Below are 23,548 nucleotides of genomic sequence, written 5' to 3'. Positions count from 1 at the left end.
GCTCTACCACTTGAGCCACAGCGCCACTTCTGGCTTTTTTCTTTTTGCTTATGTGGTGCTGAGGAATCAAACCCAGGGCCTCATGCGTGCAAGTCAAGTGCTCCACCACTGAGCACCTTCCCAGCCCCTGATGCCTTTCTCAAACATGTTACATCACTTGTTCAGAAGCACACCCTGCCATTCTTTACATGGCCACAGCTGCTGGGACTTCACTATCTGAAAGATGGCCTTGCTCTAAATTGTGTTAATTCCATGGATATTTCGTAAGTATAGTTTCAAGCAATGGAGGGAAATATGTGGGAATGGAAATTAAGACTTGACCCTAATTTTTGAGAAAGCAATTGGAAATGTATTCAAGGGTACATAAATAAATATTTTACCTGAATATTTCATTTTTGGTGGTTATTTCTGTTTCTTGACACTGTTTACAGCAGAGGGAGGTACACTAACAAGTTAAAGAGGAAATGGTTAGCAGGGATGATAAGCATCAAGAAACTTTTTTTTTTTTTTTTTTTGGTCAGCTATGGGGCTTGAACTTGGAGCCTGGGCACAGCTCAAGGCAAGCGCTCTACCTCTTGAGCCACAGCGCCACATCCAGTATTTTAGTGGTTTATTGGAGATCAGAGTCTCACAGACTTTTGTGCCTGGGCTGGCTTTGAACCATGATCCTCAGATCTCAGCCTCCTAAGTATCTAGGATTACAGGCATGAGCCACCAGCGCCCAGCTAAGAAACTTCTTTTGATATATTTTACCACATTCGTTCAAATACTGGAAAATGTGGATGGAATAAAAACACCGAAACTACGATCTGCTAAGCATGTACTGACTGTTACCCTTACAAGGTCATTTAGTTTTATAAGCAATAAATAACCACAAATGTTCCATGATTATCATCATATGGTTTTATAGTTGAGAACTGCAAAATAGTTAAAGTTTCTCTGATTGATGCCAGCTGAAATTTTAAGTCAGTTTGACTGACTGACCCTTAACAAATTTGGGACAGGGATTCTACATTTTGGAATACATGCATGGACTGGCTGATCATGCCTAGTCCCCAAATTCAAAATGGTCTGAAACCTCAAAGGAAAAACATTCAGAGCATTCTGGATTAAATCTGAATGCTCAATCTACTTCAAAGTGTTTTTAATGTAAACTGTGACAGGCAATCAAGAGTTTCTCTAATTACGTGACTACATAACTTAATGCTAGTGACAGCTCTCTTGCTCCCAACAATAAATGGTTTTCTAGTTTGATTAAACATGAGTATCACCAACATTCACTTTACTTACTTTACTCATGATGTCTAATTCACAGCGGAGTCGTTGAATAGCACTACCAATTTTAAGGAGCTGAATTCTCAATACATCATCAATAGGAAGACAGGCAGCTACTCTATAAGAAAAATCTTTAAAAAAAAAAAAAGGGATGCTAAAATTAAAAATCCTCTAAAACATACCAATTACTATCTTCCTTTAAATAAAACCAAAGGCTCAAACCCATGTTAGAGGTCAATTAATTTCACTATATAAATGATATTATGTGTAAATAAAAGTGTAAATCCTACAACTAGAGTCACTTGTAAATAATGCAAGAACAGAAAAAGGTCTGTGCTCAGGAACTATATTTGAATGACAGACTTAATTGTAATTTGAGTAGAGAATCTGGCTAAAATGAGAGTATTCCCAAAATTTCATTGTTAACAAAATAGCCTGCTTCTCAGAATTATTTTAACCATGTCTTAAATTTCTTCCAGCAATATATAGGCCACAGCAAAGAAGTTGACTTTTCATACCTATTGGATTTGAAGGAAGAGAGTCCTCTTTGAGATTTTCATCCCATTCATGTAGCTGTTTCTTAATTCTATCCATTAAGGTTTCCTGGTTAAAAATAAAAGTAGCCATGGTAAAGTTCACAGACTTGTTAAAATTTACTATGAGTTAGTAATGAAACTGTACTGACAGTAGTTGGAACCATTATATGCAATAGGCAGTAAGATCTCAAACCATACACCCAAGTTCCAGTGTGCTACACTGAAACAATGGAGCAGGCTTCTCACCCACGTCCATCTGACCCAAGGATGCTCCCAGCTGCCCTGCAAGTGTTCTGTTGGCTTCTGCGTGGAACTGGTCCCTCTTCTAGGGCTTACTCAAAGCCTCTCCTGGCTCAGTACACCAGACTATGCAGCCTTACAGATCACTGCTCTAGCATTTGCTGTCTGCACATCTTATCTGGAACCTATTTACTACTAAAAATGCTGTTTTTTTCTTTCTTCAGCCTGTTCCATAATGGCTCAAAAGCTGAAGAACAGAGAACCGTTACCTTTCCCATAAATGATATGTGTGTCCTAAGCGCTCAAAACCTACTTGGTCAGCTTTCCCAGGACTTTGGATTTGTTGCACAGTGATTCACCTAAGGGGAACTTGTAATACTTGTTGAATATCAGCCAACTGTAGTAGCTTCTACTCCACTTTACCTATATTTACACAAGTAATTTGCTCCAAAGCAGAGTGACAGAAATTGAGCCTTATGTCTTTTGTAGATTCTCTAAGCTACTCCAACAGTCAGTGTGGTTTTGCTAAAAGCGTGGTGATGCCTGCTATTAAAAAACGGCAACAGAAGCACTCATGGAGCATGCTTATTAGACTAGAGATCAAGAGAAATGAGTTAACCATCTTGTTTAGGGGAAACCCAAAGAAAAATGGTATCTAAGACTTATTTGCTGTTTGTGTCCATCACTTCTCCCAACAGATTTTCAGGTGTTCAATAAACCTTGAAATTTTTCATGGTATCATGTCCTTACAGTCACTGACAGCTGTGAGAGGTGACTTTGGTCAGACTGTAAGGGTATATCCAACAGTCTCCTTCAAGCGTAGTCACTGGCACTCTTCTGAAAATGGCAGACTAGAGTGTAAGTCCAGGTAGGGCAGCCCCGCTCCCATGATCCTTCCCTAGGACACAGTTTACCACACAAGTTTAGGATACTTACCGCGTCATATAACGAGTACAGCCAGCGAGGCCATGAAGTCAGATTTGCACAGTGAAACTTCCTCTGCAAACAAACAAAAAAAGTCACTTAAAAGCAGGAAAATAACCTGAAAGAGCAACAGATGAAAACAGGTTTTATCCTGAAAAAACATTTTCTAATTTCAATAAAGCATATTATAGCTAATAACATAATACATTTTTTTATGCTTGACAATCATGTTTTTATACTCTAAATACATACTGGGGCTAGAACTGTCATTTCTATTGAAAAAGTACAAAAGCATGTCTCCTGGTTAGGTGACTACCATGTGAGAGCTGTGCTGCTCTGTGGGGCCAGCACTGCAGCCATCAAAAGTGCACTAACAGAAGCTCTAAGTTACTCACCGCCTAGGCTGCACAACAGCTTGTTGCTCCTAGACTACGCACAACACATTACTCAATACTGCAGAAAACTGTAACCCTTGAAATTTGTCATTTAGAATAATAAATGCATGCACTCCAAAGGCTTTTAAAGGAAGCCAATTTGTTCTAGAACACAGAATATGACTGAAATATGGATTGAAGCAATGCCATTAAAGCAACAAATGGGACAAGCTAAACAGCAACAATGCATCTTTACATCTGAAAGTTTATACTAGTTTATACTGCTGCTAGGCAGCAGACCAAAGCACTTTAAACACTAAATAAAGATCAGTAAAGCAAAATCCATAGTGTTCAAACATCTGTATATCACAGCAAAACAGAACAAAACCACTATGACACAGTATGACACATGAAATTTGGAGAGAAAAAGCACCAGACAAAGAAGCAAGGTCACACTCCTGAATCTGCAAGACCACAAGAACAGGTACAAAAGAAGAGAGATGTAGGTACACATTGGAGGACTTATCTGACACTGCACCTGTGTACAACTGTGCTTATAGCCTCACTGTATCACAAATCTAAAATCTAAGGAAAGAAACAGTATGCTCTATTCTATACTAATCACAACAGAAATACTGCTAAGGAGGAAGTCTTAGGTTGGAGGACTGACCTTGGCAGGTGTCTCTTGAGGAGATCATTCTTGTATTCAAGTATTTTAGGAATTGCTGCATGGGAGAGGACAGACCTATTCTCAAACACCCCTGAGCTGCAGCTCAAACACGGGGTCATTTAATGGAAACATACACACCCACACACACACAAAACCCACACACATACTACTACAAACGTCCTCATAGCTGAGGCTACACAAAGATTGGCTGGAATAGCCTCTTAGCTCCTCAGACAGTGCTTTATGCCTAAGAATCAGACCATAGGACCATAATGTGCTTTCCAGGAAGTTGTACTTTTAAGAGTAAATAATGCCAGGAACTGTTGTCAAGGCCCAATTACAGAATTTTAAAAAATGCTACCAATAACACAGAAGATAACCAAATATTTAGTAATAACAGTAGCAACTGTTAATACTGTGGCAAGAATTTTATTGCCTCTCGCAAGAAAATTAATGGCTGGTAGTAATATTACCATTTTAAAGACAAGGAAAGAAGCATCGACACCCCCATAAGATAGATAGATACCTTGTTAACAGTCGCAGATAGTAAATGCTGAGGAGCTAGGATTTGTACACAGGAAGTCTGCCTATCACTTATTCAACATACTTTAAAGCACCTAATGTTCAGGGCTTACATATCTGTGGGCTTAGATTTAGTAGAAAACTGAATCACAAATGACAAGGATCCAATAAAGTTTCAGTTTGGCGGGCTGATACACGTCCAATTCAATTGTTCAAATGTATTTTGCACCTTAAAATGATTACTTCTCCAGCACAAAAAGTGTCCAAATTTGGAAGTTTATCTGGCACCCATATGAAGATAAGATGGTGAATAAGAATAAATCATTTGTTGACATACAAATTCCAATTTGAAGTAGAACAGAATATTAGGGCAGAACAGGAGAGCAAAGCCACTCTGCTACCTACCATAAGAAAGCTACGTAGCTGCAATGCCTTTTTAAAGCACATCTAAAATTCTTGTTGGAATTATTCCAACAGATTCTACAAGCTCTATTTACAAATCAGTTAAATACTTTAAGGAGCTCTTCATATTTGTGAAGTGCTTTATGTTAATTACACATACTGCAGAGAAATATGCCAGAAAACACTAGTGAGCTTTGACAAAGCAACTGTCCAAAGTGACATCCTGTAGATAGCTTCCAATTTATGAGTCCTATTTTATATCTGAGTCTAGCAAGATTATCAACTTCATATTAGACAAAGAGTTTAAGCACCTAAAAATGACCAGTGCCTGATTCTCTTCTCTAGGTACCATTTATTCTGGGAAAAGATTTACTACTACAAGCCAGCAAAAAGGCCTACATGTGAATCCCTCTCACCCCTTTTTTTTGGGGGGGTATGGAATCCACTACATATTACCTATGGCTTTAGCTTTGCCTTCCCACAATGGAGGATATTAAAGAAAATGTAGAATTCTAACTAAATGGGTCTTTGAAGGTCAATTAAAATGGAAAGGAAATGCAAGAACACCAAATATAAAGATTAAATCATGACCATTGATTTCTTTCCTTTTTTTTTTCTTTTTTTGTTGGTCGTGGGACTTGAACTCTGGGCCTGGGCGCTGTCCCTCAGCTCTTCAGCTCAAGGCAAGCGCTCTACCACTTGAGCCACAGCACCACTTCCCACTTTAAATAGTAACCAGTAACCAATGATGTTCATTTACTGCTTCAATTTCTACTATAATTGACAAAGCAAATTATACAACTAACTCACTCCAATAAACTAGAAGGTAGCAGTTCCTTCTTGGTAATAAGAGCTGCAGCAGAGTACATTACTGTGGCTCCCTAAGGCTTACAAGCAAATGCAGCCATACCCACAGAAGAAGCTGGGTGGGGTAAACCACCTGACTACAAACAGCCACAATGTCATGAGAAACGAGCTAAAGAACAGCAGTGAGGAGGCATGTTAGCTGTATTTGTACTTACACAAATAGCAGCGATTACAACACGACATAATACAACACAAACAAACTGACCCAAAGAGGAGGTAAAGTGAAAAACACTCATCTATGACATCACTGAGTTTAAAACGGTGAGCAATTTGGAAAAAGGGGAAATCTTATCAGGAAAACACATGGATCCACACTTTCCATGAAATTATTATATAAGATGTACAAGGAAATCACAGGAGCAGTCTGCTTGGTATAGTTGTGACTCAGAACACAGAAACAATTACAACAATTCCACTACATACAAGGGAGGAAAAAAACAAACAGGCCACATTCCAAACCATTCTATCGAGACTACGTATTGATAGCTAACCTTGACATACTCTTATTTAAAATTATGTTCAAAATTACTAAGAAAGCAAAATTTTCCCCAGCCAGGAGGAGATGTAAAGTATCTTTATCAGGTTTGGAAAAGAAGGTTTACACACATAGTGATAATACCTTACACCTTAACAATCCTACTTTTAAGGCTGTTTGGAAGTCTTTAAGCAGGCTAATTATATCACATACTAGAATATTTAGAAATACTCATTGAAGCATTTTGTACTGTGTAAGATTTATTGGTCAGCTGAAGTACACAGACTAAGAAGTCTACACACACCCACACAGTAATTCATGTGCCTGAGGCCCTTCAAGTACCCATTTAATCCAAACTTTCCTTTACAACCAGAGGAATTCTACAGAAAGAACACTGCAAGTGAAAGTATGTGGTCAAAAGTAGAACACCCCTTCATGAATAATCTATGCTCATTTCCACAAGACCCACTATTTGACACCTACATTTAAAACCTTCATTACTCTAACTACAAAGAGTAAGGGATAATTAACAAAGAACTTTTATGTTAAAATAAAAACATTTATGAAGTCTGAAAAGGCCAGTTTAGAAACCAGTACATTTTCCCTTTAAGCAAGAATGAAAAATAGTAATTATTTTATATGTGAATATACGCATCTCATAAATGGTTAAGGAGAATTATTTAGCCAGAAGAACATTATAAGAACCAATGCTCAATCACTGAACCCAGGGCCTTGACGCTGCTTAAAAAGGGGCTTGACCACTGCTTAAAATAGAAATTCTTTTGCTGGTAATGCAGTTTGAACTCAAGGCCTCATTTTTGCTCAGCTGGTACTCTAATATTGAGGCCCTCTTCCAGCCCAGCTTTTGCTAGTTATTTTAGAGATAGAGTCTCACAGACTTTAGTGCCCAGGCTGGCTTTGAACCATGATCCTCAATTCTCAAGTCTCCTTAGTAGCTAGGATTAGAGGTGTAAGTCACCGGCACGTCGTAGCTCAAACAATACTTGTAAAGAACGTCAAGCCTCAAGTCCATTTTTGCAAGGTCAATAGTTGTCAAGTAGGAGAGCAAAAGAAGCTAAGGAACAATGCCCAGGCCCTAAGTTCAAGCCCTAGAACTGGCACAAAAAACAACAAACAAACAAAAAACAAGAGCCAAAACACTTTTAGAGGCCTAGAAGAAATAGAATATTCTCTATTTCTATTATCTGAGTGCTATCCTAAGTGAATCATTTCTCTTTTATTTTTTCCCTCCAGTGAAAGTGCTCTACTACTGGAACCATGTTCTCTACATATTTTTTTGGTGGTGCTGGGATTTGAACTCAGGGCCTCTTGCTTGCTAGCCTGAGCTGTGCTTGTAGCCCTGTTTGTTGCTGGTTATTTAATTATATATTTTTTGTGTGTGTGTGCCAGAGGGGCTTGAACTCAGAGGATGGGCACTATCTCTTAGTTCTTCTGCTCAAGGCTAAAACTCTACCATATGAGCCACAGCCTCACTTCCAGCTGTTGTTGGTGGTTCAGAGTCTCATGGACTTTGACTGTGCTGGCTTCAAACCAAGTTCCTCAGGTCTTAGCCTCCTGAGTGTTAGCGAGCTTCCAGGTATACACCATGAGCATCGGCTTCAGATTAGTTTTTAGTTAACGTCTTGTCAACTTCTCTTCCCAGGCTCGCTTTGCCTCCACCTCCCAAACAGCCGGTAATACAGACATGCAGCACCATGCTCAACCAAGTATCTGATAAGATCACAGAAACTGCTATGGAATTAAACATCACAAACGATAATTAATACACAACTGGTAAAAAGCTATTTTCAAGAATGCCTTACGACTGTGGCACTGTACTTTATTGTGAACTGCTATCCCTTAAATAACCATCTGTGAAATTTTTAAAAGTTCCAACTAGGATCAATACAGCCAGAGTTCTGCCACAGAAGGTATCTGGGGAATGAAACATGACCGTTGTTTATGATTCTTAAGTCAGGTAAAATGGAACTTGCCATTTTTAGAAGATGCATAAAAAGTTGGTTTCTCACCTTCTGGTATTTCTGCCACCACTGACATGAATACTGGTCTTCCCACGATACAGGCTTGGAAGGAAATATCTGACACTTATTGAGGGACTCTAACTGCACTGCAGACATGGTGGAAGGCAACACACACTCAGGAAGAATTTGCACTTTAGCCTGCTGGATTCTAAAAGAGAACCAAGCATGGTGTTCATTTGTAAGATAAACAGACTCAATCTACAACACTCAGGACATTCTTAAACACTTAAGTTTCTCCAGTTTTGTTGGAATGTATTTGCCAAATGTGGATATTAAGATACAAGAAGTTTTCAGAAAATAATTTTATCTCACAAGGCAAAAAGTCAATACCAAAGACAATGCAAGGTTTTCAGTCTCACTGTGGAATGAATAGAAAGGGACAGTCATTTCTCAAACAGTTTGTTTTTCAGTATCAGTGCAAAACCTACTACCCTTGCTTACCTGGCACTTCTATGTTGATGTCGTTGGAGTCCTTGGCAATGCCAAGCCTCCCCACCCCCCCTTCCCTCCACAGCCTCATTCTTACTTTCATTCTTTGCCAGAAATCATCCTGAGGATCACAGGAAGGAGGAAAAAAAGTCACAAACCCATTTGTAGATGGTTAAAACACCTGGAAAATTGCATGTTGCTTTTATTTCCCTGTGCCCTCCTCTTTTCATTCTCAAACATTTCATGGGAGTATGCAAAAGATCAAAATATAAAGATTTTTTTGAAAGCAAAACACTAGTCATTTCCAAAATGCTATGGGAGACTACCATAACTGCAAACACCTTAGAAATTAATGCAAACAGAGAGGCTGAGCACATGAGGCAGCTTCCAAGGAGGCACTGGATCTCCTTCAGCATAGCTTTGGAAGGAAAGAGTATATATAACTACACTGATAGAACAAAACACTTTGAAACTGAGTCCATGCGTCTCTGTCTCATCTTAAGACTCTGAGAGTCATCTTTCATCATCCCCACTGTCTTGACCTATGAAAAGTTATAAAATTCTGTTATTTCTATTTATGAAATATCTACATGTGTCTCAAACAGCTTGGTGTTTTTATCCAACCACTACATGACTGTTTTACTACCTAGGAACATTTCTGTTATGGGAGCCATGTCTGCATCTGCTGTACCAGCTGTTGGAACGGCCTCGGGGGACCAAGGGCTGCCCCACGTGGTCTCCAGTCAGCACTCCTGAGGCCCTGGCGTGTGCACACAGGCCTGGCTCCCTCCACCACTGACTTCTGTGTCCAACTTAAGCTAATTCTGTTTCTTCCCAATGTGGTTATGGCAGTTGCTGTGTGATTCTAGCAATTTGTGTTATAAAATGAGTGAAATAAAAGTGTAAGGATAAAATTACTTCAATGAACATTAAAACATAAATACTGCTTTCAAATTAGGTAAACATCTCCAATATTAGGAAAAAGTACACAAATCCGAAAAGATTCTGTACTTGAGCTGCCTGTCTTCAGACACTCTTTAAGAAAACCTAGAGGTATACACTGTAAATGGATAATGAATAATGAAGAACCAAGAATATCTATGGCTATAATGTACTTTCAAGAAAACACCTCATTTGTGCCTCAAAAAAGAAAACCTAATGACCGTACGTTTATACATTTCTGGTTGAAATGTTTTTGAGATCTATGTCTAACTTTCTGCCTGATAATTACTGGCCTTGATCAAGGCAGGTAAGGGCTCACCTCTTGTAATTCCACTGAGGCTTAACCGTCCTTTTGCTACGCACTCAGGAAATAGGGATTTCTGAGGAGGGATCCTACACTGACCCAATGAGACTTCCTATGTTTTCATTCACTAAAGAAAAAGTTCACATATGCAGAAAATGCCAAAGAAACAAAGACAACATAGGGAAGGCTAGAAAGAAGCTATATACTTTTTATTCATATGACATCCTTTACATGTAAAGGAGAAAAATACAACTACATTGAGCTTCCCATGTGCTCTGGAGACATTTTGATGCACTGCACAGGGAATTAGTTTGGGATTCAGGACGTGGACTCAAGGAACTACCTTTCATATGACTACAGGCAAATTCCTAGTGGGGCTCGAGACACGGACTAAAGCCAGGGCAACCAATTCCACAGAGGTCTCTGGAACAAAGACGTCTTCTGAGAGACTTGAAGAGGCTTATGCACTACTTAGGGGACACACCCTTTCAAAGTCTTGTGTAGTCCTGTCAGATGGATTTTAATCTTCACTGCCATCAAACTACATTCTTTCAAATGACTGCACACTTAAGGATTTACTGCCATCTTGTGTTCAAGAGTTTTTACACAATCAAATAGCACTAAAGTCAAGGTAAGCTGAGAAACACATTGTCCTAATTCAATTTCCATTTGGCTTCTAGCAAACGATAATAATAATAATACTCAAAAATAAAGTTGTATGAAGCATGTAGATGAGTAGTGATCTGAAAAAGGAACTTAGCAAAATCCACAGTAACAAACAACTGGCTGATGATGATAGTGCAGAGTCCTCCATGGCCCCTCTGTCCTGTAGGACATTTATTACTGTAAGCCTCAGGGCTATATGAGCTGCAAGCGCAGAGTGAATGTTCTGTGGAAACACTAAGAAGAACTCAGCACCCCCATCTCCCAAGAGGTTTGGTAGCCCAACTCACATGAAATCTCTAGTTTCACAGTGCAGCGATATGAAAGCCCACGGAAAGTCCCATTTAGGAATGAAAGCCTTCCTGAGCTCACACAGCTCACATTCTTCTAAATCTTCAACAAAACCCCCAAAATTTCTCTGTCCTGAAGATGACAGGTGCAGCCCAGAGATATGATGAGATGTTCAATTCTGGCCACAGATCAAAGGCCAATTCCCCAAAATAAAGGGACATCCAAGAAGCTATCTATAAAACAGATCCCTTTATGCAGAAATGAGGATCACAATTTCACAGAGAACAGCCAATGGTCAAGAAAAAGCCTTATCGCCTTTTTTTCTTGAGAGGCTTAGTTAAGGTAATTAGCATTTAACAACACTGCCACAAAAAAAAAGTATTCAGTGACTATACAAACAATTCTAACATGAGCTGCACCTAAATGGGTAACACTAAAAACAATTCTTGGTAAACTCTGAAACCCTACAAAACAACAGGACTTAGGTGTTTCTCAATCACTTTGTGTGTGTGACAGAAAATTCATACTGGAGGTTGGCACAGTTCGGCACAGGAATGCTTGCACACAGCTCCCTACCTAGGTCTCTATCCCTTATGCTCTGGAGAGAAGTTCTGCATCCCAAAGAAGCCACACTCAAAGGACACTTCCCTTTGACCCATACTCAAATTTGGAGGAATATTACAATCACCTGGAAATCATTTTAAAGAGATGTCCAGCCTCACCACACACTAAACCCCTCTCTGGGGATGAGGCTAGGTTGGGACTCAAGCTTATACATTTCCAAAAACTTTGCAGATGGTTCCGTGGCCCACCAAGGTTGAAAACTGCTGGGAAAGAGAACAACTAATTCAAACTTGCAAAACAGGAAAATTCAGTAAGACAAAATGAAAAATGAAATCCCAGCAAACTACTGCACTGAGAAGCTCACAAAGGTTTAAGACAAGGTACTTCTTACCCATCTGACTGTGTTCTTAGCTCAAGGACTTTGAACCTCTGTCTGCCAATTGCTTTCACTTTCACGACTTCGATTCCAAAGTCCTGCTCTTCTCGGTAGGCATAGATCTCTGCTGTGGTTCCGAACTGCGCCTCCCTCTCCTGTGTATTACTTCCATGGAACATATTAAGAGGGAAGATTTCAACGTTTAATTTTTTAAACACAATTGCGTTGTTATTATTAAGGTATACTGAGGGGTTACCATTTTATAAGTCAGGTAATAAGTACATTTGTTTTTTTGGCCAGTGTCATCCCTTCCTTCATTTTCTCCCAATTTCCCTCTTCTATCCCTGCCCACAGTTACATAGTTCATTTTGCCACATAGTATATACTGAATAGCATCACTGCAGTTTGAACAATTTTTTAAATACACAATGTTGCCAAAAGCAAGATATATGGGAAAACAATTTACAACACTCAATCCTCAGTGCAACATTTAAAAATTACATGGATAAAGCCAGGTGCCTCTAAGCTTAGCTTTTCAGGAGACTGAGATCTAAGGATCCAAGTTCAAGGCCAGCCTGAATAAGAAAGTCCAGGAGACTCTTATCTCCAATAAGCTAATAAAAAGCCAGAAATGAAGCTATGGCTCTTGTGGTAGAATGATAGCCTTGAGCATATGAAACAAACAAACAAACACCCTCAGAAAGCATACCTAGGCCTTGAGTTCAAGCCCCAGCACTGACTAAAAGAAAATTACATTGATATGCAACAAAGCTTCAAGAGGTACAATTAACTCCCTTTGGGGAAAAGAATGTTAATGACTGAAATGATCTAGAATTAAACGTTTTAAAGTATTATTTCCCAGCTGGGCATGGTGGTGGTTCAGGCCTTTAATTCTAGCTCCTTGGGAGGTAGCGATCTTGATCATTACAGTTCAAAGCTAGCCCACACATAAAGCTAGCATGACCTATCTCAAAAACGAAGAGGGGTGTGGCAGTGCACAGCTATATGACCTGAGCTACTTGGGAGTCTAGCTAGGAAGATCATGGGCTGAGCGCAGCTCTGGCAAAAAACACAAGATCCTTCCTACCTCAACATAAGGTATAAAAAGGCTGGGGGACTGCGGACACAGCAGAGTACTTAGCAGGCACAAGGCCTCCCACCACCCAAAGGTTTGAAAACACAATTAACTTTTTTTTGTACTGAAGATTGAACTCAAGACCTTGTGTATGTTAGACAAGTACTCCAGCCGTTTTGCTTATATTTTGTTTTTGAAATAAAGTCCAACTAAATTGTTCTGGTCTCAAATTCCATCTCCCTAACAGCATTTCCACACTCAACCCAGACCAAATAGTGTCTGCCTTTGTTAGACAATCATTTCCGCTTCTTATCTGCAGCTCTGTACTAGGGGAGCAGCGGGGCAAGGGCAGAATGAACAAAGAACACTTCCTGCTTTTATTTCCTGTCTCTGCTACAGACTTCCGGTATTTACCATGGACTACTTGAAGTACTACTGGTTTATCCTGGCACAACTTACGAATTCTGAGAAAGATGAAACGACTCTCAGAAAAGTAATCACTTACATTAAAATATAAAAGTCCTTTTTAAACAAAGAGAGTTCTAGAAACTAATTTTTAGAAATGTTCTTCATTAAATATAACAGAATAAGTTTTTCAAAATTCTCAACACTAAGATGGTAATGAAAATGAAAAAAGGTAGTCCAGTTTACACTTTCACACTTTTCTCAACAAAATTCTTTACCTCACATTCTGTGTTTGAGCAGGTGCTGATTTTAAGGACTTGAACTCAGGGCCTGAGCACTACCCTGAGCTTTTTGTGCTCAAGGCTAGTTAGTGTTCTACTACTGAGCCACAGTTCCACTGCTGGCCTCTTGGTGGTTAACTGGAGACAAGAGTCTCACAGACTTTCCTGCCCGGGCTAACTTCAAATGTCAATCCTCAGATCTTAGCCTCCTAACTCGTAAGGACTACAGTCACCAGCACCAGGCAACCTCATACTCTTATCAACATTTTCTATACGTAGCTTCCACTTCAACACTGACGTGGGTGAGACTACACAAGGGAAGGATGGTGGTAAGTAAATTTACCTGTATGCAAGGACTGCAAAGGTTCTGTCTTTCTGAATTAGATTCCGCACCATGCTGACTTCTTGAGGGCGAGAGAGGTGCAGAGGTAAAGTCTGCCCGGGAATGAGGATCATCATCACCTGCGGCAGCACGGGGATCACCTGACAGCTGTCATCGTCATGCAGAGTCCGGCCGTGGAACTCCTCCATATCCGCGCCCAGGTACTATTCAGAACACACACAACGCAAATCCAAGAGCAACGCATGAATGCCAAGAACTAATCAGATGCACAGAAATCTCCAACAGAATAGCAATATTTATTTACATAATAAATTTGCATACAAACATCCTACATGAAAATCTTTTTCCATCTAATATTTACTGCTAGAAGTAGAATCTCAAATCTTATGAAGAATCTAACATATACCACATTCAAGAATATTTACCAGGGGCTGGGAAGGTGGCTCAGTGGTAGAGCGCTTGCCTTGCATGGCTGAGGCCCTGGGTTTGATTCCTCAGCACCACATAAGCAGAAAGAAAAAAGCCGGAAGTGGCGCTATGGCTCACGTGGTAGAGTGCTAGCCTTGAGCTGAAGAGCTGAGGAACAGCACCCAGGCCGAGAGTTCAGGCCCAAGACTGGACGTTCCCCCTTCCCCCCCAAAAGAATATTTACCAACAGAAGAAACTTGTCTATGTCCGAATACCACAAATGACAAGCCTACTACAAGGCTGGTACATAGAATGGCACCCAGCTCCCAGTAGTCGGGAGAACATGTACTAGGGTCCACTGGTAACAAAGCCGTAAGCAAGTGACAACTCCACAAAGATTTACAGCGTGGCCCACTAATAAGCTGTTAAAAAAGTGGTTTCAAGTTTATCTACTGAAAAAATAGACTATGCCCTCAAAGAATTATACCAGACATAGTACTGAACTGCTAAATATATTAATCTGCTTATTCACTGAAAGAAAAACCCGTGTCCTCATCCCCAATCTCCATGCGGGGTAACATACAGCTAAAAGTGAGCCCTTTAACTTTATGGCCATTTGTCACAGGCGGATGTGTAGGGACTACATACTGTATGTGAGGTTGGCAGACTGGTGTCAAAGTTGATGATGTTTGGTTTTCTGGCTTCTTTGCTATCCTGGTCTTCAACTTCCATTTCATCTTCTTCTTCACTCTCTGCTGAAGTACAAAAAAGATGAGATACACTAAAAACATTGAATTCCTTTCCAAACCCACCATCCTTGAGAAAAGGGGCTCCAGACTGCACATCGGCGCTCTCTGCAGTGGCTAGGACGCAGCAGAGAAGGGGCCCGCCGCGCTCCCCACGAGATGGTTGCCTCCTGTTTTTTTTAAAGTTCAAGCTACTTTTTATTTTAGAACAGTTTACAATTTACAGAAATGCTGGAAAGACAGTACGGTGTTCCTGTATCTCCACTTTCCCTACAGTCCACATGGTATATTAGTGTGGTACGCCGTGACAACACAGTCATTAATATTAACACATTACTGCGAATTAAACTCTCCACGTGATGAGTGGACTTTCCTCGTTCTATGCAGGTGGCTCTTTCTGTTACAGGACCCCCTCCAAGGTACCACACTGCCCTGAAGCTGTCATGGCGCTCTGGTTTCTCAGTTTCCCTTCCTTTTGAAGGCTTTGACTGCTTTGAAAAGTTGGGTAATTTGTATACCCTCTCAATTGCAATGCTGTAAAATGTAATTCTCATGCTGAGCCCGAGGCTATGGTTTCTTAGGGAGGGAGAGCACAGATGCATGATTTCCCACTGGGCCCTCTGAAAGCCAAGGACTAAGGAAAGCCTACTCTGAAGGGTACTGTGATAAGCACTACAGCCGGGCAAAGGAAATATTGTGTCAACTCTCCTGTATACATTTTCTCTTCTCAGTTTCAGGCATTTGACACCTAAAATAAACTTAAACAAGACTATCTCTGAGCTTCTTTCCAGCTCTTAGCTTTAAAGAGCTAATACAAGAGAAAAAAAAACAGAAGAAACTAATCAAGTAATCAAAGATCTGTTAACTAAAACTGAATAAAGATAACATAAGAACATGCCAGAAATAATGCTGCAGCATTTTCCTAGGGACATTACTCCTTGGCTGTCACTATTTTATTTTAAAGTGAGTGCTTGTATAATTATTTTCACAAACATTTTGTTTTGTGAAGAGCTTAACTTTGAAAATAAAGTTGCCATGAAATATAAGACATACTTTAAAAGAAATACCCCAGGAAGCTTTTTCCATACACATTTCTTAAATTACAACTAAAGCTGACCCTAGCAGAGACAAGAATGGAAGTCAGAAAAAACTACACTACAAATACAGATGTCTTCCAATCATGGAGGAGCCGGTCCTGTCCATGTCACCGGATCAAGTCCGGCCTGTGCTATCCTGTCATCTTCCTACCTGAGATCCAGGACAAGGGTGGATTTCCCCGTCCCGTGACTGGCCACATCAGAAGATATGAGTGGGTGTCACGCGGAAGAGAATCCTACTGGCGGTCTAGAGCAGTGGCCAGGAACACTATTATTCTACTACACTGCACAGGTTCTCCTCACAACAAACTATGTCGTGTGTCGAGGCTGGGAGTGAGACTCTAAAGACTTACTCTCATTTCTGACCTCATGATTCATCTATCTTTAAACATCCTCAAAGTGTCTCAACCTAGAAAGTTATTAGCAATCACTCCATTGATTTCCTTTGTGCCCATCATTATTTAAGATAAACCATTTCTAGGTAGGTCACTGACAGAAAATACAAATGTTTTACAATAGGGTTAACTGCCTGGGGTTATTCATTCTTATAAGTTCATAGAAGGTTTGGTCAAAGAAATGAACATAACCATTTCGGCCTGTATGCAAACAGCCAATGGTCTAACACTGTACACATACTTTCTCCTGAGAATAACGACATTTCATGGGTGATGACAAAAAAATTAAAACTGCTGAGAAAAAAATCTTCCGTCTCAATTCTGGAAGCATGCCTTTCACCTGGAGAGACCCACTTTACTACATTAACTATTAGCTCAAATGATGGAATGATTGCTTTACATTTTAGCTCTCTGATTTCTAGTCTCTATAGGAATGTGTTATTTGTTATGTAAAGCTCGTTCCTCCTAAACATAGCCCAAATCCCACTTGCCTGACTTGGCTGTGTTTATCTATTAATACTTCATCATTTAGCTTGGATGAATTCTTCATATCTCAAATACCAGGCAACTCCTTGACACTTAAAGAGGATTACCCTTCAGAACAACCCATACTACATGGATTTATAGACATCCCATTATTTGCTCTTCACATAAAACTCACATTTAATTTAGAAGAACATGATGGTAGAGCTACCTCTCTGGGCTCCCTCACTTCTGACTTTTTCCTCCCAGACTGTTAAGTGCTACCAGGGTGAAGAGTGATGACTCATGCAGAAGCCTGTGTGAATGCCAACAGAACATCTGTATCCTCCCTCTTCACCGTTCTGCCTCCAACATTGGATTTGACAACTACAGGGTTGGGCTGAAGTCTCTAAAGAAACAGCTCAGTTCTTCTGTGGAACACTGACACACTTGCCCCTTTAGCATTTCAGTTAGGTTGGCTTCAAAAACAGCCACAGAAGCTAACCATGGTTTGGGTTGTGGAAAGTGGAAAGGGTGTCTTGTAGGAGGTTTTTTTTGTTTTTCAATCCATGTTATTCCCAGAGGACAAACTAATACTCCAAGCACAGTCGCCCTTAGTCAACAAGGTGAACTGGTGATTAGCAACCCCAGGAAGAAAAAACAACACAAACCCTAACCCCAGTGGGAGGAGATGCAAGTTCCCCAACCACTAGGACCCAACTTATCTCCTGAAACTTTTCTCCCGGAATCCCATCCTGATTGTGTGTGTGTATGGCCACATCTACCGCACCAGGCTCTTCTTCCCCAGTTCTTCTGACCCCCTACACCGGCGATCCTTCCCTGGGAAGAACCATATGGGGGGGGGGGGCTCAGTGCTAGAAAGGGAGGCGCTAGGTTACACTGCCAGCCCTGAAAGGAGAAAGACACTGAAGAGGATGCTCGGCGGCATTCACTTATCTGCAGCAAATCCACTGTCCCTGTGCACCAGCGCTCTCCACAGCCGGACCTCGAATGGGACCTCGACCAAGAGTCCAGCCGGCATTGCACGTCTTTCCATCCCCACAACCCTTGGGCCCAGTGAGCTCGGGGAAGAGGCGGGGAGGTGGGGAGCCCTTCATACAGCGACCTATGGCCTCCGGCCTCCCGCACGACACGGATCTTCTGTATAAACCGTTCCACATCCCCCTGGCACTCGGGGCTTCTAACACCAGGCCAGAGGCCGGATGTTCCCGAAAGTCAGAGGAAGGAAGAGGAGCCGAATTGTTGAGAGAGAGCGCGGCGCCCAGTTTCTTCAGGCAGGGCCGAGCCTGGGTGTCTGGTCTCGGCGCTCGCGTGGCCTCGGGGCCTCGCGCCGCCCTGAGCTGACCCGTCCCCAGGCTCCCTGCTACGAGCGGCCGGGGCGGGGGGAGGGGGAGGGCGGCAACCCCGGCTTTAATCCCACCGGGCCGGACGGAGAGCACGGGGTCCCTGGATCCCCAAATCCTGACCAGGCGGCTGGACGAAGAGCATGGGGTCCCCGGATCCCCGAAATCTCCAGCGGGCCAGGCGGAGAGCACGGGGTCCCCGAAGTCTCCAGCGGGCCGGCCGAAGAGCATGGGGTCCCCGGATCCCCGAAATCTCCAGCGGGCCGGCCGGAGAGCACGGGGTCCCCGAAATCTCCAGCGGGCCGGCCGGAGAGCACGGGGTCCCCGAAATCTCCAGCGGGCCAGGCGGAGAGCACGGGGTCCCCGAAATCTCCAGCGGGGCGGACGGAGAGCACGGGGTCCCCGAAATCTCCAGCGGGCTGGACGGAGAGCACGGGGTCCCCGGATCCCCAAATCCTGACCAGGTGGCTGGACGGAGAGCACGGGGTCCCCGAAATCTCCAGCGGGGCGGACGGGGAGCACGGGGTCCCGGCCCCAGCCCCCCCGGGCCCCGCCCCGCGGCCCCGCGGCCCCGCGCCCCTCAATCCCCCCCGGGTAAGCGGGGAGCTCGGAGCCCCCGCGCCCGGCCCAGGGCGCCCCCGCGCGGCCCGAACGCGGCCCGCCCACGCCGCTCGCGCTCCGGTCCCGCCCGCCCCGCGGCCCGGGCCCCGTTACCGAGCAGCAGCGGGAGACGGTTGCCCATGTCGTGCGCAGCGTCCTGCGGCTCTTCCTCGTCGGCCATGTCTGTTTACCCGCAAAGCAGGCTGGGACAGGGCGGTGCCGCCGCCGACGCCGCGGGGAGGGGCCGCGCCGCGCCGCCGCCGCCGCGCTCCGGGGCCACAGCGCCTCCTGGCGGCTCCTGGGAAACGCGCAGCGGCCCCGCCGGCCAGGGTGTCCGAGCTGGCGGTGGTCCCAGCCACACCGGATCAGGACGCTGGTGCTCGAAGTTCAGCCACCACCTCGGTCTTAAAGAAGAGGGGAAGCGCAGCAAATGCACACCTGTTCATGCAATCCGTGCGTCCCTCCCCCCATTTCATGCATGTAAAAACCTTGTTATTTATAAAGGTGCTGTCCAGGGGGGCTGCGGTTACCTGAGTCAGATAGAGAGCACATTTCTTGTTGAACAATATCACCTGCGGAAATACAGAAATGAGAGTCAGGGACATGCATCCGTTATCTTAAGTGCGCTTGAAGTGGAGCTGATCCCCCCCCCCCCCACACACACACAATTTCTGCTCTCCTTCTGTGTAACCCCAGCTTCACCTGCAGCAAGCGTTTGCAATCATGGTTACCTATAGAATCAAACAAGGCCTATCATTTTTAAATAAAAGTGTCAGACTGCTCGTGATGATTTTCAGTGACCAGGTCATTAGCTGGCGAAAGGAATTTTTTTTTTAAAGATAAATTCTCCTCCTGTTAGACAGGTTGGCTCTGTTCTTCCTGTTTTCTGGCCTAGGTGATGCCCTCAGTTTCCCCAAGACTCCCTCGGTGCTAGTCTCACCTAAGTCGGGCCACAAGGGGTCTCCTGAACACACTGAAAATGTGTCACAGACTTCAGGAACTCCTCGACTTTCACTGTGATATACTAAGGGCTGCTTAGTAAAATAAATACATACATACATACAAATAAACCCTTGGTTTCCAAAGAAATTTATGAGGATTATTAAACTCGGCTAGAGACTGCAATTTTATATATTTAATTAAGACGTCTGGCCACCACCCAATGCACTGGCAACGATGCCTATCTTTTACTGAGAATGTACCACGTCAAGCCAAGGGATTCGCAGCACTCTCTGGAACGATGCATGGGTTTTTTTTTCAATTGTTATTCTTATTGCATACACTAGTATAGTTGAGAAAAATGTAGAGATTTGCTCTTGTCCACATTTTATAGACTGATTCTCTTTTTTTTACTTCCTAGGAATTTTGTTGATACTGGCACTCACTCTAAGTCTCCAACTTGATTATTATTTTTTTCTTTAGAAAGCAAGTATGTATAGGATGAATAGAGTTAGGTATTTGGCACTCACATACTGAGTAAGTTAGGATCTACAAAGTCGCAGGCATGTTTTAAAGCTCAGCCTGATGGCTTCTGAGCTTTACCACATGTCCATTTTCCTGTTGACAGGAATCTGTACAGGCTGAAGATCCTTGAGCAACCTACATATTCCAATCAAGCAAACAGACTAACCAGCTCTCTGCAAAAGCAAAGAGTCCCGGATTTCTCATTGCATTAATCTCCCCTGCTCCCCACCCTGTGCATACAATGCCACAAACTCTTTCTTTGCCAGGTTTGGGCTGGGGAAAAAAAGCACAGTGGTGAAGCTCTTATTATTCTGAAACACTCAAGCATAAATCTTGCTGATGGCAGAGATTGGCCCAATGCCTCCGGCAGTGATATAATCGATGAGTACAGAGAACAGAAAATGCTTATCATTTAACCCTTTTCCAGCAACATATATTTCCTGCCTCACTCAGTTCAATTGTCCCTTTCCCCAGAAGTCCTTCCTGATTCTTTAAAGTGGTCAAGGCATTTACATTTTACTTGGTTGTTTTTCTATATTCACTTCCCCAGCTCTGCAGAAGAGCTAGTGAGGATAGGAATCATGTCCCCTAGCACCTTTGTGTGCTCAGTGAGTAACAGAGTGTGGAGTATTGAAAAATGATTGTTGAACGGAATTGTTGGCCTCAGAGAAGCAAGTCTGGGCCTCTCTGTAGACAATCCTGGTCTGCACTGTTAGAATGATGGCTTGGAGGAAGGATCTTAACGTCTTTCAATTCAGGCTAGACCTCTAGATCCCAAGCTAGGACAGAAGAACGGGGAAGAAACAGAAGAAAAATGGTTGCAATGAACTACCTTCACCCAACACATTCAATCTGCCAGGAAAGACTTGTATTCATCATTTCACAGAATCCTTCCAGTGGCCCAGACACAGACAGCTCTAAGACAACTGAACAGGAACTGAAGAATTCTGTGACTGAACTTCACAGTGTGGAGGGAGAATTGGACCAGCCTGTCTTCTGATAGAATTTGATAATTAGTTGAAAACAATGAGAGAAATAATTAGGGACAGGAGGAACACTCCACGTGAGAGATGGGACGGTGCTATTCCCCTCACAAACACACGGGGCATTCTTAGGAAATGCTGTGTGTGTGTGTGTGTGTGTGTGTGTGTGTGTGTGTGTGTGTGTGTGTGTGCTTCTTTTTTTTCCAACTTTACTTTATTATTATAAAGGTGATGGACAGAAGGATCACAATTACACGAGTCAGGTAATGAGTACATTTCCTTTGGTACAGTGTGTTCCGTTCCCTCTTTCTCTCCCAGTCCCTCTCTCCTATCCCCACCCATGAGTTGGAGAGTTCACATTTATCAGTGTCCAGTGAGCTCCACTACTGTACTTGTTTTTTACTCCTTTTCTTCGGATTCTATGACATCCCATCCACCCTCCAGAAGATGGGCGCGTGAATACACGGTATAGAAGGTAAAGAAGACAGAATCATCAAGAAACTCAAAAATTAAAAAGACAAAAAGTCTTTCGTTTCCCTATCCTAAGAGTTCATTTCAGTATGTATATTATTTTCTATAACGGTGAAGAGGTGCTTAGGCACTGCACCTTTGTGATTCTCTGCGAAATGTATCCTCTTTTGGTCTCACTGTATGCAAGGATCTAGAATCTGGTGTAATTTGTCATATCCCAGTGCCGTTTTAGATCTAACTTCCACGTATGCCATTTTGTCTCTCGGAGCTTGGCTTCCTTCACTTAACATGCTTTGTTCTAGTTCTATCTATTTTCCCACAAATGACATGATTTTATTCCTTGTAACACCTGTGTAAAATTCCATTGTATATATAGTACCACATTTGTGTGTGTGTGCTTCTTACTAGGCAGATTGATCCTGGCCACCACCTCTAAACTCTCTAATACAGCTGGCCATTCGGTGACCTGAGACTTTGTGGGTGCTCATGAGACCTGGACGGATGGTGGCAAATAAGTTCAGCTCTCCCCTGCTGAACGAGGAGAAGCAGCCCATACAAGGCTGCTTTGTTGAGGGGGAAAAATACAGATCTGATCTCTGATAAAGGGGTTGCCCACTATACCCACCAGCTATCTTCATGGGGGTGTAACAGTTCACCCATTCACCCCACATCATATCCTTTTCCAAGTGATTACAGTGTCCCAATTTAATGAGAGTAACCGAGGAGGGACAGTGAGGGACAATTACAGCCTCCTCTAGAAAACACGGTTCAGACACTGAGTCAGAAATGATGAGGACTATACAGAGTCTGGGCAGCTAGAAGGCTCTGATTGGAGAAGCTGGATCCACTGGGCCTTAACGAGGGAGTGACGGACAAAATAGTATTAAGAGTTATCCTCAGGGAGTGAGCGCAGATTGGGGGAGGGGAGGCTGTAGTAGGAACAACACATGTAAGAATAGGGGTGGGGGGGAAGGGGGGACAGGGATTGCACAGGCAAGACCCAGTAGTGTGGGAAGTTAGGAGGTCAAGAAGTCAGGGTGAAAGTGGCTGAGGCCAGACAAGGGGCGACCGCCGGGAAATGAGCGCCTGATGGACCATCTTAAGAATGTTCACCTTCTGCCCAGCGCTGGTGGCTCACGCCTGTCATCCTAGCTACTCAGGAGGCTGAGATCTGAGGATGGCAGTTCAAAGCCAGCCCAGGCAGGAAAGTCTGTGAGATTCTTATCTCCAATAAACCACCAGCAAACTGGAAGTGGCGCTGTGGCTCAAGTGGTAGCTTGCCTGCCTTGAGCTGAAGAGCTGAGGGACAGCACCCAGGCCCAGAGTTCAAGCCCCACGACTGACAATATCAACAACAACAAAAGAATGTTCACCTTCTCCACAGCAATGAATCACTGCATCAGGTGTGCATTTTGAAATCAGCCTTTGGCTCCCAGGTAGGGGAACAGGAGATTAAGGCAGAGATGATGGAGTAAGAAACATCCATGGAGAGACTGTGGGATAATCTGAGGAGAGGAACACAAAGGCGCAATGCCTATGTGCATCTGATCAGATAAAA

At 43.0% G+C, this 23,548-nt stretch overlaps 1 protein-coding gene across 2 annotated transcripts in view; it reads right to left on the bottom strand.

Moving 5' to 3' along the window:
• Crbn (cereblon) overlaps positions 1-19,283 on the bottom strand; it is a 21,345-nt gene extending 2,062 nt beyond the window's left edge. The window contains exons 1-9 of one of the 2 annotated variants that reach the window (XM_013010521.1): positions 19,187-19,283; positions 15,057-15,163; positions 14,001-14,203; positions 11,912-12,061; positions 8,316-8,475; positions 2,988-3,050; positions 1,794-1,878; positions 1,291-1,406; positions 381-445 (exon numbers count right to left, since the gene is read on the bottom strand). In XM_013010521.1, coding sequence (XP_012865975.1) covers positions 381-445; positions 1,291-1,406; positions 1,794-1,878; positions 2,988-3,050; positions 8,316-8,475; positions 11,912-12,061; positions 14,001-14,203; positions 15,057-15,163; positions 19,187-19,253 — 1,016 coding nt within the window. In that variant the 5' untranslated portion in view covers positions 19,254-19,283. The remainder of the gene's footprint in view (positions 1-380; positions 446-1,290; positions 1,407-1,793; positions 1,879-2,987; positions 3,051-8,315; positions 8,476-11,911; positions 12,062-14,000; positions 14,204-15,056; positions 15,164-19,186) is intronic. The other variant, XM_013010524.1, reaches the window with a different exon arrangement.
• Between the last annotated feature and the right edge of the window lie 4,265 nt (positions 19,284-23,548).

This window comes from Dipodomys ordii, unplaced genomic scaffold (genome assembly GCF_000151885.1).
Source record: "Dipodomys ordii isolate 6190 unplaced genomic scaffold, Dord_2.0 Scaffold12, whole genome shotgun sequence".
In the NCBI taxonomy this organism is placed as follows: Eukaryota; Metazoa; Chordata; class Mammalia; order Rodentia; family Heteromyidae; genus Dipodomys; species Dipodomys ordii.
This window is presented reverse-complemented; position numbering and strand designations above follow the sequence as displayed.